This window comes from Astyanax mexicanus, chromosome 14 (assembly GCF_023375975.1).
Source record: "Astyanax mexicanus isolate ESR-SI-001 chromosome 14, AstMex3_surface, whole genome shotgun sequence".
In the NCBI taxonomy this organism is placed as follows: domain Eukaryota; kingdom Metazoa; phylum Chordata; class Actinopteri; order Characiformes; family Acestrorhamphidae; genus Astyanax; species Astyanax mexicanus.
The window spans coordinates 48719371-48740397 of record NC_064421.1 but is presented as its reverse complement, the minus strand read 5'-3'; the positions used below and the strand labels follow the sequence as shown (position 1 = coordinate 48740397).

Here is a 21027-nt window from a genome sequence, read left to right as displayed (position 1 = left end):
ACTGATTTACTGCATTTGTGATAGTGCCTTTACTGAAAAAACATTCTAAACATATTGTAATGAATTAGGATTTAGCAGTCAGTCTAAACCATTCACTCAATGTTAAAAACAGCTGATTTGCTTCACATGCTGCAGGAATCCTTCAGGTGTTATTGTACCTGTCAGGTACAGTAGAAGTTTACTGTTGTTCTGTAGCTGTGAATGAAAGTCAGGCTCACCCCTGGACAGGCATCTTCTCCTTGGTGACCAATAAGCAGATAGAGCAGATCTCCTTTCTCCAGAGTAAAGATGGCGGAGATGAAGACGCCGTGCGAGCGCTTGTTGTGATTTTTAGCTCCTTTACCTCCAGCAGCTCCGTACGCCGAGATCCTACAAGACAAGCGGAAACAGCAGTCAGCATCATAACAGAATTACAGTCTGATTGTTGTTTATTTAAGTTGAAGTTACTTAAATTTATCTGAAATTAAATTTACTTAAAAAAAGCAAATGCAGAAAGTTGCGAAACTTTTTAAAGTGAATTTTACGCATCATTTTTTTTCAGTGTAGTGCCGCCGGTACGCTTACTGATGTGACGTTTTGACGGTTCCACTAAAACGCAGGCTGATTCGCTGAAAAGCACCGCCGTTCTTATGAGTCCGAACGGAACCGGTTCACGAACCAGAATTATTTATGTGGAAAAGCTCTATCTGTCTAATGGTTGGGGAGGAGGAGGGGCTTAAAAGCTTTACATCTAGTAAGAGAAAGCAGTGAAGAAGTGGCCATGTGTCGTCTTCTTTTTCTTCTTCTTCCGCTTCTTCAGCTACTTCTTCTTCTTCTTCTTCTTCTTCCGCTTCTTCTTCTTCTTCTTCTTCTTCCGCTTCTTCTTCTTCTTCTTCCGCTTCTTCTTCTTCTTCTTCTTCTTCTTCTTCTTCTTCTTCCGCTTCTTCTTCTTCTTCTTCTTCTTCTTCCGCTTCTTCTTCTTCTTCTTCTTCAGCTACTTCTTCTTCTTCTTCTTCCGCTTCTTCTTCTTCTTCTTCTTCCGCTTCTTCTTCTTCTTCCGCTTCTTCTTCTTCTTTTTCTTCTTCTTCCGCTTCTTCAGTTACTTCTTCTTCTTCTTCTTCCGCTTCTTCTTCTTCTTCCGCTTCTTCTTCTTCCGCTTCTTCTTCTTCTTCCGCTTCTTCTTCTTCCGCTTCTTCTTCTTCTTCTTCAGCTACTTCTTCTTCTTCTTCTTCTTCTTCTTCCGCTTCTTCTTCTTCTTCCGCTTCTTCTTCTTCTTCTTCAGCTACTTCTTCTTTTTCTTCTTCTTCCGCTTCTTCTTCTTCTTCTTCTTCAGCTACTTCTTCTTCTTCTTCTACTTCTTCCACTTCTTCTTCTTCTTCTTTTTCTTCTTCTACTTCTTCTTCTTCTTCTTCCGCTTCTTCTTCTCCAGCTACTTCTTCTTCTTCTTCTTCTTCTTCTTCTTCTTCTTCTTCTTCAGCTACTTCTTCTTCTTCTTCAGCTACTTCTTTTTATTCTTCTCCAGCTACTTCTTCTTCTACTTCTACTTCTTCTTCTTCTTCTTCTTCTTCTTCTTCCCGTTCTTCTACTTCTCCTCTCCTGCCTGTCGGCACATGTTAGCAGCCTCTAATGATCTCTCAGGACCAGCCCGGGGATCACAGTAAATCGGTTCATAGTCTTCTGTGTGAAGAAGCTCAGATTAAGTCGAGAGCTGAAACAGATTAATCTATTCCTTCAACCGGTGACTCACAGCTCCAGCTCCAGGCTGTGTTTAACAGAGTGTGTGTCGTGTGGAGAGAGAGAGAGGAGAGAGATGTGTGTGTGGGGTGAAAGCTCGTCTAATCAATCCTGACACTTCTTAAACAATAAGCCCCGACTCTCCTACTCAAAGGTGCACTTTCCATAATTGTACCCTCAAAAGTATCTTTCCTAATCTCTTTTAACAGCAAGAAATACAGATTTAACCAGCCAAAATGTACATTTGGTAGCCTGTATCATTGAGCTAATAAATACAATATACAGTACTGGACAAAAAATTTTTAAGAGCACTTAAAAATGATGAGCTTCTTTGATTTTACCAAATTGAAAACCTCTGGAATATAATCAAGAGGAAGATGGATGATCACAAACCATCAAACCACCAAACTGAACTGCTTGAATTTTTGCACCAGGAGTAAAGCAGCATAAAGTTATCCAAAAGCAGTGTGTAAGACTGGTGGAGGAGGAGAACATGATGCCAAGATGCATGAAAAAAAAAACTGTGATTAAAAACCAATCAGGGTTATTCCACCAAATATTGATTATTTCTGAACTCTTAAAACTTTATGAATATGAACTTGTTTTCTTTGCATTATTTGAGGTCTGAAAGTTCTGCATCTTTTTTGTTATTTCAGTCATTTCTCATTTTCTGGCAATAAATGCTCTAAATGAGAATATTTTTACTCAAACATAAACCTATAAATAGCAAAATCAGAGAAACTGATTCAGAAACAGAAGTGCTCTCTTCATTTTCTCCATGGACATATATAGTATTAAAATGCTCTTAATGCTATTATATACTTAGGGGAACTGGGACTCCATAAGACCTCTAAAACTGTCCTTTGGTTTCTTTAGACACAACACAATGCCTGATTCTGATTCACCAGGAGCACTTTTAGTCAGCACTCTCCATTGTATACAGATGTTAAGTGCTGGTGGTATTTTTTTTTTTTTTGTCTCGTTCTTTCTCTTTCTGTGCTTTATTCTCTACAGGTCGTGTTGACCGAAGAAACACTGCATTGAGGTTTGGCTGAGAATACCGTCTATTCAATCAATACGACCTGTAGAGAATAAATCAGAGAGAAAGAAAGAGAGAGAGAGAGAACCATACAAAAAACACAATAACAGAGAACTCCCCTGAAGAATTGCTTCATATTTTAGAGATTATAACCTCTTCGCTGCAGAGCACTGTTGTTCCATGTTGCACCGTGGTGGTTCAGGAGGTACGTAGTGTGGTTACTCAGATTTAATGACAATAAAAGCCTCTTAACTTGACTCGACTTGCAAAACTAAAGCAGAAAACCAATGACCTAAACTAACTTAAATACTGCGCTTCTGTCCTCTGTTTGTTGTCTTGTGTTTCCAGCACTCTTTAAGCACAGGGCCTTGTTTTGTTATTTTCCTGTCTCCTATCTTTCCTAGCACCTCCTGACCCATTAGTGTTGTCACCTTGTGTCTTGTTTGTGACTCCGCCCCTTCGTTACCGGTCCCAGGTGTTCCTCACCCTCCTCGTGTATTTAAGCCCCTCTGTTTCAGTGTTTTTTTTCAGAGTCTTTTGTGTGCTTTACATGCTGTGGATCGTTTTTTGTATTGGCCTAGTCAGGTTTATGTGTTTTTGTGCTCAGTTTAGGCTTATTAAGTATTATTAAGTATTGTTTAATTAATCTAGTTTTGTCAGTTTAGTTTGCTCAGTCTTGTCACACAAAAGACTCCACGAGGAAACACTGAAACAGAGGGGCTTTTATACACGAGGAGGGTGAGGAACACCTGGGGAAGGAAACAAGGAGGCGGGGTTACAAACAAGACACAAGGTGACAACACTAATGGCTAGGGTGAAGACAGAACAATAACAAAACAAGGCCATGTGCTTAAAGAGCACAGGTTTGGGAGACGTATGCAGTGAACTAATGGTTAGATGTTCTGGTGGGTAGGACAGTATATTATATTGTGATCTGCAGGTTATTCAAGCGATTGATAATTTTTGGAAACAGCAGATAGCTGTATGAAATAATTTGCTGTTTGTATAAAAAATAATTAAGAAATGGCTTCTGTGATGATAGAGCAAATGGTTTTGAGAAATTCAATTCTGATGTGAGAAATGCTCCAAAGCGACCAAGAGAAAATGAAAACTTCTCACAGTTATTTCACTTTATATTGGTAAAAAAGTTCTGCTTACTTGTATCTGTTAGTAGCCGGAACTCTCCAGATCTGGACGCCGCGGAGAGGACCCTCTTTACCCACCGTCACGCTCACGTTAGTGTTACGATAGGCGCTGTCGCACTGAGCCTGGGTGGGACCTCGTGGTCCACTCGCCCCACAGGAAGTGAACCACCACGACATCTGAGACTCCTCTGAAAAATAACGCTATAAATCATGATTCATGTGCACTGTAGAAAAATACTATGATGTGAAAACATTAAAACTATAAAACTATAGTAAATTACTATACAGTAAATTATCAGTAAATGATTTACGTCACCAAGTTTTACCCTATCTAGCAGTTCGTTCTCATGTGGTGGGAACGTGATCCGGTCTCGATCAGACCCAGATTACAAATATACTCAATTTCTCTGAGATAAACTTCTGATAAGCTGCAGTTTAATCTGATATATTATTTAGAAAAGTATAATTACCACAGCTATGAACAAACGCTGTCTCTGCTGCTACATGCTGATAATGGCACTCAAAAAACTCCTCTCAGCCAATCACATTGCAGGGTCGGAACTAACTGTGGTATAATATCTAATCTATTAAAAATATATATAAAAAATGTTAAAGAGTTAAAGAAAAAGTGCAGTGTACTTTAACTTATTGTCTTTTTTTCTATATATTTTTTATATATAACGTGTGAATATGTATGCATTTATACACATTTAGATATGTGTGTATTGTAATGGGTATATGGAGAGAGAGAGGGGGGTATTAACTATAATATATTATTATTGTAAGGCGGGGTATTAATGCTGCCTTGGGGAGGGTTTTAAAGGGTTAAAGGCATTTTAAGTTATAAGTTTGTGTTTTTTGAGAAGAAAAAAAATATAAAAAATTTACATAAGGGTTTACCAGTAAGCTTTCAATAAAGAATTGTTTACAAAAAAAATTAAAATAAAAAAACGCCCTGTAAGTGGTGTGTTTTTCCTTTTAATGACCCAGTAAGAGCTGCAGAAATGTGCTTACATAACTTCATTATAAAGGTATTTATTTTATCATTTCATTCCATCAGGCTGATTTACTGTACCTGATACAGAGGGCTCAGAGAGGGGGCTCATGAAGTCCAGCTTCCCCATGGAGTCTAAATCATGATGCTCAAAAAGCAGCGCCTTCAAATCTGATCAAACCATGAAAGAAAGAGAGAGAGAGAAAGAGAGAGAGAGAGAAAGAAAGAGAGAGAGAGAGAAATGAAAGGATTATGGCATTAGTGTTAAAAATCCTGTTCCAGTCGTTTGCTGATGCTCTTCTGTTCCTGTGCAGAGAAGAAGATCCATCAAACAAAAAAGAAATAAAAAAGGGCTGCTCGATATATATCGTTTAAGCATTGTCATGGCGATGTGTGCATGCACAATACTCACATCACAGGTCGTTAAGGCAATTAAATCAATGCAACAAGTCATGTTGCAACATTTTGAATCTTGACACAAGATATAAGTAGATACACAGCACTGTCTCTGTGTCTGTGTGAGTGAAAGGCTGCTGCTGCCTGAGAAGCGTGAGGGGGAGGGGTATAGGAGTAAACACGAGGTAACCACACGCATGGCCTCCATCATCCACATGGTTGGGCACGTGCTCGTAAACGTGAGCATGTGTGAAAGCTGTGCACCTCAGTGCAGCACAGTTTAGCAGCGCAGATATTTCCAGTTACAGCTGAATTCACACTTTTAATCCCAGAAAAATGTATTCTTAATCTTATTTACCTTTTAAAAAGCTCAAATTTAAATGCCTGATTATTTTGCTGTTTTCCTCGGGTTTGGTTTTGAGGGCTCTGCGCTGACTCAGCTCTCGATTGTTTAATATCGTTATTGGTATATATCGTCGAAAAAAAAGAACATTTGCAATGTAAAATTTTTCAAATATCCCAAATATCATGCAGCTCTAATAGAAAAGCAGGAGATCAGAGAGAAGAATGGGATTCGTGGGATGTTTTGTGGGACACTTTAAATATATACAGGCCTGAGTTATTAAAATGCTATAAAAGCTCGGAAAAAGAAAGAGGTCTATAAAAGAAAATGAAGACGGATGTAAGATGAGATGATGATCAGATAATGAGGTCAAAAGGAAAGCAGAGGATGAGCTATGATTTAAAAGACATTAGCTGATAATCAGATATCTCAGGAATTTTTTTAACAAAGGCTCTAAATTACAAACAGCAACACATAATAAAGCTGAACTGGAAATCCGCAGGACCACCGGAGAGTGCGGCCGACCGCAGGACACAAAGCACTTCTTCACTACGAGACCATGCCAACCACCTTCAGCCCCTCGCGAACGCTAAACCGCAGCGCTGAGGGAAACGCGCAGACGCGGCGCACATCACGTCGCCAACCGTAGCTCATTTCGCAACGTTCCACCTCAAGAACGACAGTAATGCGCTGGTGATGCATTACTCACGTCCTTACAAGAATTCCTGCGCTGAAAGACGAGAACGAGAGAAGAGGAAAAATTTCTATCTCTTTCCCCACCTTTCACAACCAATCAAGAAGTAGCTGCATCACACGATTAACAGGAGACACCTCCCACAGCTAGCCCAAACCCAAAACTGCAAACGCCAGCCTCCCCCTTCAGAACTGATTTAGCTCCCGGATTTGAAGCGTCACAGAGACGTTCTGACTTTCTGAGAGCTCTGTTAGTCTGAGAGATCCACGACGTTCAACAACCTTGATTATTAATCTGTTAAATACTAAATACTGCAACCTTAAGATCACTAAATATCACTAAATGTTTAGTTTTTTACTGTGTTTCTACCGTAGTGTTTGTTGGAGTGTTCAATGCACGCAAATTCAATACTCAACAAAAAAGCATTAACGAAAAACAGCATTTCAGCTGATAACGTGTACAACAGAGGAAACTCTAGCTCTTCTATCCTTTCCTGAGGCGGTCCTGATGAGTGCCAGTTTCACCATCGTAATGTGTTGAATAGTGTTTGTGGTGACTGTATTTTTCTTTATTTAGTTGAGTAGTTGTGTCTTCTCATAATCTGGATTCGAACATTACTCAAATATTCACTATTCACTGTATACCTGTAACTCTACCTCTTCACTACTTTACTTTAACTGATGCTCTCAAACACTTTATTAAGAGACAAGAAATTCAAGTAATTAACTCTTGATGAGTTCAGCACAGCTGTTAACTGAAAGCCTGAATTCCAGGTGACTCTACCTCATAAAACTGACTGAGAAAATCCAGCAGAGATGTTCAAAACTGATCAATATTCAGTGATCCACAAGATAGTGTTCTAGAATAGAGAGTTACCTGCATCAAAACATGTAGCACTTAAAGAAATATCATCCAGAGCAATATCAGCTTTAGAACCAGCCGCCCACAGAGCTCGAACCTTCAGCCGGAACCTGCAGACAAAACACAGCAAACACACAGAATAAATATAAAGAATATTATAAATACTATCATCTTCTATTTCAGTCATTTCTCATTTTCTGTAAATAAATGCTCTAAATGAGAATATTTTTATTTGTAATTTGGGAGAAATGTTGTCTGTAGTTTATAGAATAAAACAACAATGTTCATTTTACTCAAACATAAACCTATAAATAGTAAAATAAGTCAAGTTCATTTGATTAATTTTGGATTTTTAGTGTAAAATAAGTTCCAGTGTCTTCTTTACCCTTTCAGGAGATCACTGATCTGCAGAGTGACGTCCTGCCAGTTATCCTTCATCTGTCCGGTTCTTTCCCACACTAAAGGAGTCTCACTTGTCCCGTTTTCCTCCACAGAGAGCAGCACCGTGCCGTTAAAATCCCCGAACAGATACAGAGAGAAGTGCAACTGCATCACAGAAAACAACCAGATTAAAACATCAGATTTAGTTTTTCCTGATAACTTAAAAACTGCACAAGAAGCTTATTTAAAACCACTCTTTACATCCCGTAACGCTAGCTTTATTTATCTAAAATTCAGCTAAAAAAACAAAACAAAAAAATGTTGATAATTCTATTTTCTTTAATCTATTCTTCTAAGAGAGATATAAATGTATGAATGTAGTTTTTGTAATTATTTGCGTCTCTTCTCACCTGACAGTCACTGCGGGACACGGTTAAAGGAAGAGCAGGGCTCTGAATAAACGCCTCGCTGTCTTTAGCATGACCTCTGACCTTTAGGAACAGGAAGTGACCTTAGGAAAAAAACAAAAAAAACAAAGAGCTTAAAGAAAAGAGTTGAGTAGAAGCTCATTCATTAGAAAAGGTATTTTTTAAGAGTTACAATAAAACCATTGTGTTTAATATTATTATTAGCATTTCTTACTTCTTACTTTTAGCGGGTAATTAAAAAAAATCTGGTTCTAAATGTGTAATACGGTTCTGTGAAAAGGTTTTTGCCTTCTTCACGATTTCTTTCTTCGGTAACCCTCATTTTCAATGCAGCTGAGCATTTACAAAATTAAAGGGACTGAAAAATAAGTTCAAATGTTAAAAACAAGCAAAAATATAAGATTTAATTTAGAAGAAATAAAATAATTCCAAATAAAAGGATATTATTGCAGACGGGCTAAAATGTAAAGCAATAAAAAAATAAATAAATAAAGTAGAATAATAAAATATAAATAAAATTTACAAATAAAAAATAAAGGCCTACAATAACCACAGTTATAAAAAAAGTAAACGATGGAAGCTAAATAAATAACAATAATAATTATTATAATAATAAATAAAAAAGTAATATTGTGTTTATTATGTGTTGTACCTGCTTACAAATGGATTATAACCTAATTAATAACATTAATAATAATACTCCTTTATGAACTATTTATAAACCCTTTATTTATAAATGTAGTCTTATTTTAAAGTGTTTTTTAGACGTATTCCTAAAGGACCACTAGTCTTCAGATCCAGACAAGTTTAAAGGCAGAAGCAGAAGAAGTTCTATTCTATCTTTTCTGCATCTTTTCTTGTGAAGAAAGACAAGATCTGACATGTTTCCTCTCTGAAGATCTCTGCTGGATCCGAGCTGCTGTTTATAAACTGATCCACTAAACCCTCATCAGACCCGCCGGGATCACGCCGAGCGCAGGAACACTGCAGAGCTCTCAGTCGGCTCCTAAATCACCACCATTTTCCTTTAAAAAACTATATTTCATTAAGAGAAAATTCCTCCTGGAATTCGCAGAACGAGCCAGAACTTCTCCCGTCAGAAATTTGGGAAAAATCCCTTTAGTGAGTAAAATCAGAACTAAAAGCGCAGGTTTTTATTCAGCCTGAAATCAGAGAATCATGGGAATCAGCGCGAGATCTTATATCTCCTCCTGAGTGAGGAAGAGGAGAAACTGACCTTCCTCTTTTACAACAGAAAAGGAGAAATGGATCCATCCAAGAGAAATGATACTAAAACTGTCCTAATATTAGTTCTAGATTTAATCCTTAACATTTATCTTCCTGTATTACTCAAACTTTCACTGCAGAGATAATAAAAACTAAAGTGATTCAGATACAAAAAATAGCAACTTAAGAGCAGGACTAAATTATTATGCAGATTTTATTTCACATCTATTTAGAGCAATTATATTGGTTAATCTATCTTGATATATGAGAAACAATGTAAAAGATGGGTAAGATATTTAATCTATATCAAAAAGTAAAAGAAATATACATATATATATAATATATATAAGTTTTTCTATTACTAATTCTAATATAGAAATAAAGTAAAAGTAGATTATAATGCTTCAACTACACACTCTAAACTCTACAACCCATCAGTAAACGCTTTCACAGGTCTGTCCATTATGTTAGGACAGGACAGAATACAATAGAATAGAATAGAATAGAATAGAATAGAATAGAATAGAATAGAATAGATGTTAACAAAGTAAAAAAGACAAAAAAACACCAAATACTGAGAATTCTGGTAACACTTCACAACAAAGGTTAAGTTATCTCTCAACTAATTATTAATTGACTTTATTATTATTATTAATAAACACTAGTTAATGCTTAAAATATATAAATGCTTAAGCATGATGTATATACTAATGAACTGAGTCTGTAGTTAAAGTTGTTGTAAGGATTAATAATGTATTTAATAGTGGAGGCATTCTCTGGTAAATAATGCTAATTTATGTACCGTTGTAAAGTTTTACCAAAATTCATGTAAAATGTCAGCAGTTCATGTTCATCTTATGTTAAAAATATAATTGAAAAATTGAACTAAAGTAGAATATATGCAAATCAGAATCAGTTTAACCATTTTATATAAATGTAATGTAGGTTTTAAATCTTGTTACAAGTAAAAATGTAGAAGGTTATTAAAACTTTACAATGTAAAACTGAAGTACACTCATCAGTGTATGTTTTATATATATTTACCTTGTGTGTTTTGGAGTGTTGTTCCCAGAAGATCTGAGCTTTCAGACAATTCTTCTCCACTGATCAGCTTCCAGGAAGACTGTTTATCAGACGCCGACCATCCACAAGACCCCGACTCAAAGGAACAGTACGAACCCAACGGCAAAGTTCCTGCAAATATAAATTACATATAAATATATACACAGCTGAAGAGAGCACTTCAGTTTCTGAATCAGTTTCTCTGATTTAGCTATTTATAGGTTTATGTTTGAGTAAAATGAACATTGTTGTTTTATTCTATAAACTACAGACAACATTTCTCCCAAATTCCAAATAAAAAATTTATTCGCAGAAAATGAGCAGTCGTGACGTGAGTCGTTCTGTACTGAGTCTCGCTGACACGGTGCAGGAGAAGCACTTTCAGGTTGGCTGATCCGCCGCCTCTGCTTCTGGAGAAAGGATTAACAATTCATCACCGCCTAAAACTTTAATACAGCTAATGTGTTCCTACAGCCTGCCAGTGATGATGCAGCCTCCTCTCACGCTGCCCTGCGCACTACTGCTCACTACTGCTCACTACTGCTCACTACTGCTCACACTTACTGCTCACTACTCCTCACTACTGCTCACTACTGCGCACTACTGCTCACTACTGCTCACTACTGCACACTACTGCTCACTACTGCTCACACTTACTGCTCACTACTGCTCACTACTGCTCACTACTGCGCACTACTGCTCACTACTGCGCACTACTGCGAACTACTGCTCACTACTGCTCACTACTGCGCACACTTACTGCTCACTACTGCACACTACTGCTCACTACTGCGCACTACTGCTCACTACTGCACACTACTGCTCACTACTGCTCACTACTGCTCACTACTGCGCACTACTGCTCACTACTGCTCACTACTGCGCACACTTACTGCTCACTACTCCTCACTACTGCTCACTACTGCTCACTACTGCTCACTACTGCTCACTCTTACTGTGCACTACTGCTCACTCTTACTGTGCACTACTGCTCCCTACTGCTCACTCTTACTGTGCACTACTGCTCCCTACTGCTCACTCTTACTGCTCACTACTGCTCACTACTGCTCACTACTGCTCACTCTTACTGTGCACTACTGCTCACTACTGCTCACTCTTACTCTTACTATAATTCCAGAACTGAGTGTATTTCCTTTACTTTTAGTTTAGTAAAACGGTTTAAAATCTGGTAACTTTCTTCACTCATTAACTCGCCTCACCTCAGGTCTGATTAACAGACGCTACACACAACATGATGCTGCCTGAGATCCTGCAGTATTAAACTCACCGCAGATAAATCCCTCATCCTCCCCCAGAGGACAGTCAGTATGGAAATCACACACTCGGCTTTTCTCCACACAGCCACCCAGATCACACTGAAACCCTGACTGATCCTCACAGTCCGGACCCAGATCTCCACTCTCTGACCCGACCCAGAGAAAAAACGAGAGATTCAGAACAGAAATCAAACATATTCATCAAAAAACAGAGAATTCAGACACATTATAAACAGGGAATACATTTAAAAAAGTTCATATGCTGCTAAATATCAATTCTAAACCAAACAACAATCATAACAGCTTCACTTATATTTGGCTCAATAAAACACTCAGCCTATTGGAATATGTAAAAATCAATGCTGTAAAAAAGAAAGTCCTGCTGGAAAATGAAATCTGCATCTCTATTAAAGTTGTCAGCAAACCATCACTGATTGTGGAAACTTCACACTAGGAAGGAAGGAAGGAAAGGAAGGAAAAAAGAAAGAAAGAACGTAAAGAAGAAAGGAAGAAAGAAAGCAAGCAAGGAATGAAGAAAGGAAGAAGGGATAAAAGGGAAAAAGGAATGAAGAAAGAAGGAATAAAGAAAGAAAGAAAGAAAGAAAGAAAAAAAGGAAGGAAGGAAGGAAGGAAGAAGGAAGCAAGGAAGGAAGGAAAGAAGGAAGCAAGGAAGGAAGCAAGGAATGAAGAAAGGAAGGAAGGAAGCAAGGAAGGAAGAAAGGAAGGAAGGAAGGAAGGAAGGAAGGAAGCAAGGAAGGAAGGAAGAAAAGAAGAAAGAAAAGAAGGAATTAAGAAACAAGAAAGAAAGGAAGGAAAGGAAGGAAGGAAGGAAGGAAGGAAAGAAGGAAGGAAGGAAGAAAGGAAGAAAGAAAAGAAGGAATTAAGAAACAAGAAAGAAAGGAAGGAAAGGAATTAAGGAAGGAAGGAAGGAAGGAAAGAAGGAAGGAAGGAAGGAAGAAAGGAAGAAAGTAAGGAAGGAAGGAAGAGAGAGAGAGAGAGAGAGAGAGATTCACCGGAGTCACAGTCCTGTAGCTGCAGTGAGTCGATGGCGAGTATTCCCACATCAGCAGCGCTGCAGGACGAGTACTGAACCGTTAGCTGGAAGGGTTCGTCCAGTTTACCCACCGCAGCCTCCAGCACCTTCCACCCCGTCCTGATACAACAATAACAGATTTATACCAGTAAATAAATCAGATTTAGATACTTAAAATTAACAATCTGTGTTAATCTATTTCTGATTCACCAGAAATAAACTTTAACTCCTGCAGAGAAATTCAGCAGATAACCTTTCAGATTCTTTACGCTGATTTTATTCACCCTCACAAAATGTTACTCTGACATTTCCTAAAGCTGACGCCTCACTTCCACATTTCTACCACTAATTTAAAGTCTGAGAACTGGAAGAAATGCTGAGTGAGAGGAAGAACTTACAGAACATCACACAACTCAACTCCAAATCCCTTAATACCTAAACCCCCCCGAATTAAAGACCCGTCATATAAGAAACTCAGGAAAAAAAAAAAATCAGAAAAATCAAACTCTGCCTTTGCTTTTTCTGTTCTAGTTTATATTATAGTGAATGTGTTGGATATTTGCTTATGTTTTCTTAAATAAACAAATAAATATAAAAAATATATACGTTATTAGGTAGATATACATCACCTTTTCTCATTTAATGTGTTTTCCTTTTCTTTTTATGATTTGAAGACATTTTAAAAGCTATGCACAGAAACACAAGCAGAATTTTGCAATATGTTCTCAACAAAAATTGATAAACAAACCAGAATGTGCTTATTTTTATTTTTTTTATTTTCTGTTTAGAGTAAAATATAAAGTAGTTGATAATACAGCAATGCTGACTATATTATTATGTTAATTAAGAGATTAAGAGAACCTTTTAAAGAGTTTAAAATATTTTACTGTTGAATATAATATAAAAAGTTCTGAATATTAACCATCTTTGGCATAATGTTGCCTTCGGGAACACGGAAGACAAAACTATATGAACCATTTTTATAAAAAAAAAAACAATAATAGGGGGAAAATATCCAAAAGAACAATACTTTTTATAATAACTGTACATCATATAGAGTTTTTCCGCATTTTATAACTTTAACTTTGGTCTATTAAGTCATTCTGGGTTAAATATAAGCTTAACCTTTACCTTCATATACAGGATTCCACTCTGTGCTTCAGGTAAATCAGGTAAATTTGATTTATATGATACAGAACTCCACGACTAAACCTCAGACCTGATCCTCCGTCCCTCATCTTAAACACTCTGCTTAAGTGCTCCGCCTCCATTATGTTCCCTCGGCTCCGTTCCAAATTGCATTGCATCACAACCCATTTCTAGCCCTGTCTGAACCAATTATACACAAAGAAACATCGGCCTCTACTTTTAGAAACTGAACGCTCTCATCCATCTCTGAGCAGCTTCACCCAACATCAGAAAATCAATACTGCGGACATTTCCATAACAAAACGCTGCCAGACCACATTCATCCTCCTCTTCTTCTTCTTTACAGAGCGTATATCAGTCTACTCCTCCCTGCTTACATCCACAAACTCCCTTTATCACACATCAATTTAGCTTTTCTCACAGACACAAAGCTAAATCCAACACAGAAGTCACTGAGAAAATAAAGAGATCACTTCAGTTTCTGAATCAGTTTCTCTGATTTAGCTATTTATAGGTTTATGTTTGAGTAAAATGAACATTGTTGTTTTATTCTATAAACTACAGACAACAACAACTTTGTATTCATAAAGTTTTAAGAGTTCAGAAATAATCAATATTTGGTGGAATAATCCTGGTGGTTTTTAATCACAGTTTTTTTTTCATGCATCTTGGCATCATGTTCTCCTCCACCAGTCTTACACACTGCTTTTGGATAACTTTATGCTGCTTTACTCCTGGTGCAAAAATTAATATAAGCAGTTCAGTTTGGTGGTTTGATGGTTTGTGATCATCCATCTTCCTCTTGATTATATTCCAGAGTTTTTTTAAAGTGGAAAAATCTAAGAAACTCATCATTTTTAAGTGCTATCTTATTTTTTTTTCTTATTTTTTTGCTGGTAAAGGCTGCGTTTTCTAAAAGCACTGGTGTTTAACCTTAAAAATGCCTAAATAAGGTTACTGCTTGTGTTCTATGAAACAAATAGTGGCCAAAAACAAAAAAAAAACACATTTATCAACCTTTGAACAAATAACTAAAATAACTTAAATAGAATTTTTCTTATGTTTGTCAAATAAAACGTGATTACAAAACTGCAATTTAATAATATTAAGCAAAACCCTAACATTTCCCACCAGAAACACCAACAAAAGACAATACATTTACCTCAGCACTGATACTCTAATCATGCATGTCAGCAGCCTTTCTAATCCTAAATCTACCTCAGCAGTGTAATTTTAATCATAAATATAGCTAATTATTGTCATTGTCATAAATACTGAGCTAAATAAGTAAAAAGTACATCAACAATCATACCTTTAGTTTAGTAGTACTACAGTAATCACACATTAAACTCATTAGTAATACAGTAATCATACATTTAGGTTAGTAGTACCCTGCAGTGTTTCTACACTACACTTTCTACACTTTTTGTAAACCGCCTCCATTTAGAAGATTATAAATCTCTAAACTAAAGTCAGAAGGAAGTCATTAGAAGATGCTACCTGGCTCCATCCTGGTCCTTGCTGGTGAAGGTCAGTGATTGGATGACGGCGGACTCTGTGAGTTTTAGGGACACTGACAGGTTTCCCTTCCTCGGCTCCGGCTGGAACAGCGCCAGGTGAAGCTGACAGAGCGCACCACTGCTCACAATCACCGGACTGGTGATGTGGAACGTGCAGCTCCCAGAAGCCCTCAGGCCTGAGTCACGCTTCAGAACCAGGAAATGACCTGCGACATAGAAAAACTGTTTACTGTAGGAAAAACTTACATTGAGATTTTAGAGCAGTATTTTAGTTTTCGAACATAAAAGTGGACGTTTATACATTTTTTTACACAAGTTAAAACAGGCCTTTGATCTATACAAAACATGTTCAGGAAGTTCTTTGCATTTCAGTCTCTTTCAGAATGAGCCGTTTAAGAGCTCTGTCACTTTTATGCAAATAAGCTGTGGCTTGCCACTTTATGTATACACTTAGAGTTCACACATGTAAGCATTAGCAGATCAAGTTAGTTATGCTTAACTGTAATAGAAGCACAAAATTCATTTAAAATAATGAATTACCGCAGATCCCTCCCTCAGAAGAAGTCTGATAGTAAAATGGCGGGTTTTCAACTGATCTAGACTAAATAGGGTTTCCTTTTTGTGATTGTTAGGAGGTGAACTTTCGTAATGTGAACTAACGAAGAACGCTCGCTGAGCCGTCGCCGAGTGATTGTTAACCAGTCGCAGAAGCCTGGCAAATATTTGGCATGCTAGATATCTAGATATCTGACCCAGTCGGCGACTGGGAGTCAGGAGCAGCAGCTACTCAAAACTTTAAATTTAAAAAATATATAATTAACTACTTGTTTTGAATATGTTTTTTTACCTAAAAAGCAAAGAAAGTGTGTCTGTATATTTCAGTTTATCTACAGTAAACATGTTTTACACTGTAAAGCACCAATCCTGGAGATACAAGTAGAGCTTAAAAAAAAAGAGTTAAAAAGTTTTATAACTGGAGTTTAATACAAAAAAAATTATGTCTGCGGTGCAGAAATATTTGATGTAGTTCTGTGTTGAGGACATAAGTACAGATTTTAGTATAAAACTGATCAGACATTTATAAACTGAAAAACTGATTTTACTCAGTTGCTTCATGTGAACTCATTCATGCTGGACTCACTTTAAGTGCGTATTCTCCTCTATAGAGATTCTCTGCATGGCATTGTTAGTTCTCGCGTGTTTAGTTCTGGAACGACTGACGTTTTAAAAAGTGGTGTAGTGTGAACCTGGCATTAGTGAACACTGAAATTTAGAGTCAATAATTTTTTTATAATTGACGTTGTCGATTATGTCGACTAATCGTTCTACAGTCTTCTGGCGATGAGCAGTTTTTACAGGTTGGGAGGTGGATTGAATTCCCATCTTAAATGCAAAAGCTTAGATAAAACATAAGAGTCATAAAAGCCTCTAATTACAGCAGAAATAAAAGCTTAGAAAAGCTCTATAAAAAGCATCCATCTGTACACTACCTTTAGAGTCTCCAGCAGAGTGATCCGTGATTGGCTGGGTGCCTCGTCTACCGGGTCGGTGTTGCTGTGGCGATGTGACATACCAGTCTCCGCTGCTGCTGTGATTGGATACGCTCCAGGAACATGCAGATTCAAAATCACAGGTAACTGCAGGAGAGGAAGAAGAGCTACGTTACTGAGAAAAACAACCTCAACTCCTCACCTCAACATCTCACATAGTGTTAAAAACATCAAATCAACATTATTAAAACCTTTACTATCACAACATACAATAATACACATTATTATAAATATGTAATAAACTACCATCCAATAGTTTAATAGATGAAGTTTGTTGTATCCTAATAGAAAAATAAAAATGTGCCTCAAACATTAAATAAAAAATGTTTCTTAAAAATAAAATAAAATCTACCCAAGTATTGTAACAGGGGCTTTGAGTGGTCCTGCAGAAAAAAGCACTGCCACTATGATCCTGACTATGATCGGGAGATCACTCGTTCGAGTCCCACTCATGCAGCTTTCCATCAGCTGCCGGAGCCCCGAGAGAGCACAGTTGTCCTTGCTCTCTCTGGGTGGGTACAGTACAGTAGATGGTGCTCTCTCTTTCCTCTCATCACTCCTAGGGTGATGTGGATCAGCAAAAGGCTGCATCTGTGAGCTGATGTATATATTTGTATGTCATATTTATTTGTCAGAGCAGAAACATCAATAACAAAGCATTTTTTTGGAAAAACATCTGGCCGTCTGTGTGTAGACTGTAGTGGGACTATACTGTATAAATATAACAATATTTTATAATTTTTATGTGATAAATTCTTTATGTATCAGAGTTTTACATATCATATACTGCCAATTAGTAAAAATTCGTATCGCCCAGCCGTATATATTACTGATAAAAAATTCAGTATTTATGTGCAGCACCAAAAACACAACATGCTACAAATTTAAATACTAAATATCTATCTATCTAAATCTATTTATTTTTTATAACAACCAAAAGCCAACTGCACTTATTGTGGAAATCTCTTGCACTTTGCTTTCTCTATTTTTTCTCTATATTATTATTAGTAAAAATGATGTTTAAAGTGTTTTGTTTCAGTATATTTTCTTCACGTATTAATACTCAAACATCTGTTTTACTGGTTCATTAAACAATGCAAAAAAAAGAATATTTCAATAAGCTTTTTTCTTTAAGGTCCATCTGTCTTAATTCTTCTCCTGGTGTTGGAGCATCACTAGTGACAGGGGGAGGAGTCCTAATAAGTGGGTCGAGTAATTAAAGGTGTAAATAAGGGAGAAAATAGGATAAAAAAATAAAAATAAAAAATGTTATGTACCCAAGCATTGTGATGTATGTATAATTATAAAAACTCCATATGATGAACACACTATGGCATGTTTTAAATTCTTTTAAAGCACAGTAAAGCCTGTTTATTGGAGCTCAGTACAGTTTATTTCAGACGCAGTAGGAGTATAAAGCATGTGGGGAAAAATAAAACTGCTTTTATTTAGCTGTTGTTCTTTTGACAGGCAAAAGCAGCACAGCCAGTAAACATTCTGCAAATGTCATGAAACTAATTAGTGGCTGGACTTATCTGACCGAGGACATTCAGGAGAGTAAAAACACATTCCACATTTCTGGCCTGTTAATCACATTTCAGAGAGTCTCCAGTGTGTGTTTTTAGTAAAGCAGCGCTAACGAAAAGCCGTGAAAAAAACACATTCTTATTCTATTATCATCCACTCACTCATGTTTAACATCTGAAGAAAAATGCATATACTAGATGAACTTAAAATCCTTTAATTTTCCCAAAATCTTACCATCATCTTATGTATTGTATATGAATTCTATCAGTCAGGTATTAAGGAGCAGTAAAGCCACTCTACTGAAGTACAGAGTTATACAGGAGTTTCAGTTTAGTTCTCCAGCACCCAGACTGGAGCAGTATTAGCATTAGCATTAGCTGCTAACCACAGCGCTAAGCGCTAACTCTTTCACCATTCAGAGGTGAGCATATCAGACTGTAATCTGCAGCAACAAATTGAAAATCTCTGGAATATAATCAAGAGGAAGATGGATGATCACAAACCATCAAACCACCAAACTGAACTGCTTGAATTTTTACACCAGGAGTAAAGCAGCATAAAGTTATCCAAAAGCAGTGTGTAAGACTGGTGGAGGAGAACATGATGCCAAGATGCATGAAATTAAAACTGTGATTAAAAAACCAGACAGGGTTATTCCACCAAATATTGATTATTTCTGAACTCTTAAAACTTTATGAATATGAACTTGTTTTCTTTGCATTATTTGAGGTCTGAAAGCTCTGCGTCTTTTTTGTTATTTCAGTCATTTCTCATTTTCTGTAAATAAATGCTCTAAATGAGAATATTTTTATTTGGAATTTGGGAGAAATGTTGTCTGTAGTTTATGTCTGTGATTCAGAAACTGAAGTGCTCTCTTCATTTTATACAGAGCTGGATATACCTATGTATTTTTTCCAGTTAAATCTGTCTTTTAATAACAACCACAATAACAACTTACACATTGCTTTCTTTATTGTTTCTGCTATTATTTTTTTTTCAGGATTTTTTTTTCTTCACATATTAATACTCAAACATCTGTTTTTCTGATTCATTAAACAAAACCAAAAAAAAGACTGAATATTTCATTAAGCTCTTTTTCTTCAAGGTCCATCTGTCTTAATTCTTCAGCATAAAAACTGAAACGGAATGAAAGAAATCTTTTGAAAGCATGTTAATAATAAAAGCCGCAGGGCAGCGATTCTGTTCTTCTTCATGGTTTTACAGAGAGAGTTCATACACTTTTCAACCAATACATTTTCAAGACTTTTCCATGCCTTTAAGGGAAGTTTTCATGACCATACACTTTTTAAAACATCAATAAAACCAAAAATCAACTAAAACTATAATCAAAATTGATTATAGTCGGCCTAAAATGATCCTAATAGCTCCATTATGTAGAGGCCAAATTACTGAATAAACTCTGAGCTGACGTATTTGTTACCTAAAAATAGATTTTCGTCATCAATAAACAGACATAAAAGATTTGTAGACCAAATCTCCATGACTTTTCCAAAACTTTCTGGGTATTTTTATGTTTCCAAAACTTATCCAGGCCTGGAAATTGCTATTTTCAAATTCCATGACTTTTCCAGGTTTTTTATGAGCGTATGAACCCTGAACAGAACTGATTACGCCTGAGCGTCTGAACGAGGAGAGACTGGGAGGAGTAAGTTTAGAGTTTAGAGTGGAGAAGATCTGTAAGGAAGAGGAGGAGGAGGAGGAGGAGGAGGAAGAGGAGGAGGAGGAAGAGGAAGAGGAAGAGGAGGAGGAAGAGGAGGAGGAGGAAGAGGAAGAGCAGGAGGAGGAAGAGGAGGAGGAGGAGGAGGAGGAGGAGGAAGAGGAGGAGGAGGAGGAAGAGGAGGAGGAGGAGGAGGAGGAGGAAGAGGAGGAGGAGGAGGAAGAGGAGGAGGAGGAAGAGGAGGAGGAAGAGGAGGAGGAGGAGGAAGAGGAGGAGGAGGAAGAGGAGGAGGAGGAAGAGGAGGAGGAGGAGGAGGAGGAAGAGGAGGAAGAGGAGAAGGAGGAAGAGGAGGAGGAGGAGGAAGAGGAGGAGGAGGAAGAGGAGGAGGAGGAGGAAGAGGAGGAGTAGGAGGAGGAGGAAGAGGAGGAGGAGCAGGAAGAGGAGGAGTCTGTGGTCACTGTGGGTGAAGATGATGGAAAGGCCGTGGAGTCGAGCTGTCTTACTCTCTGTTTAGAGTCATGTGAGAATATTGATGAAGAAACGCCACAGAGAAACCGCAGAGCATGATGGGAAATACTGGATCTCTAAATCAATTTAACCGCTTGCTTTAGTGGGTTATTTACATGACAAACTACATCAGACAGAAGAAAATCAGGGTGGTTAAAATGTTCTAGTGTGGCCTGAGAGTGAGTCAGAGACAGAGTGAAAGAGAGACAGAGCGAGAAAAGAGAGAGAGACAGAGAGAGAGAGTGAGTCAGAGACAGAGTGAAAGAGAGACAGAGCGAGTCAGAGCGAGAGAGAGAGTGAGATAATAAAGATAAAAATTTTTAGAGATAATAAAGCTGAGTTTTACCTTCTTCTGGACTGGAGTGATGAGGAAATAACCGAGCTGGAAATCTCTCCTCCGCTGATCTGTCCAACAGAGTGTAACTGCTCCTGATCACTAAACACAAACAAATACAGAAATAAATACACAAATAAATATAAATAAATATCACTCTACTTCTTTA

The 21027-nt window shown here is 37.3% G+C and overlaps 1 protein-coding gene across 2 annotated transcripts in view; it reads right to left on the bottom strand.

Moving 5' to 3' along the window:
- ltk (leukocyte receptor tyrosine kinase) overlaps positions 1-21027 on the bottom strand; it is a 138636-nt gene that overhangs the window by 94073 nt on the left and 23536 nt on the right. For both annotated transcript variants that reach the window (XR_007424003.1, XM_049463424.1), the window contains exons 2-13: positions 20871-20960; positions 16753-16899; positions 15243-15468; positions 12574-12713; positions 11572-11706; positions 10266-10415; positions 7977-8077; positions 7571-7731; positions 7201-7295; positions 4973-5062; positions 3911-4085; positions 219-369 (exon numbers count right to left, since the gene is read on the bottom strand). Coding sequence is in view for 1 of the 2 variants with exons in the window: in XM_049463424.1 (XP_049319381.1) it covers positions 219-369; positions 3911-4085; positions 4973-5062; positions 7201-7295; positions 7571-7731; positions 7977-8077; positions 10266-10415; positions 11572-11706; positions 12574-12713; positions 15243-15468; positions 16753-16899; positions 20871-20960 (1661 nt within the window). In the remaining variant the exon portion in view is untranslated. The remainder of the gene's footprint in view (positions 1-218; positions 370-3910; positions 4086-4972; positions 5063-7200; positions 7296-7570; positions 7732-7976; positions 8078-10265; positions 10416-11571; positions 11707-12573; positions 12714-15242; positions 15469-16752; positions 16900-20870; positions 20961-21027) is intronic.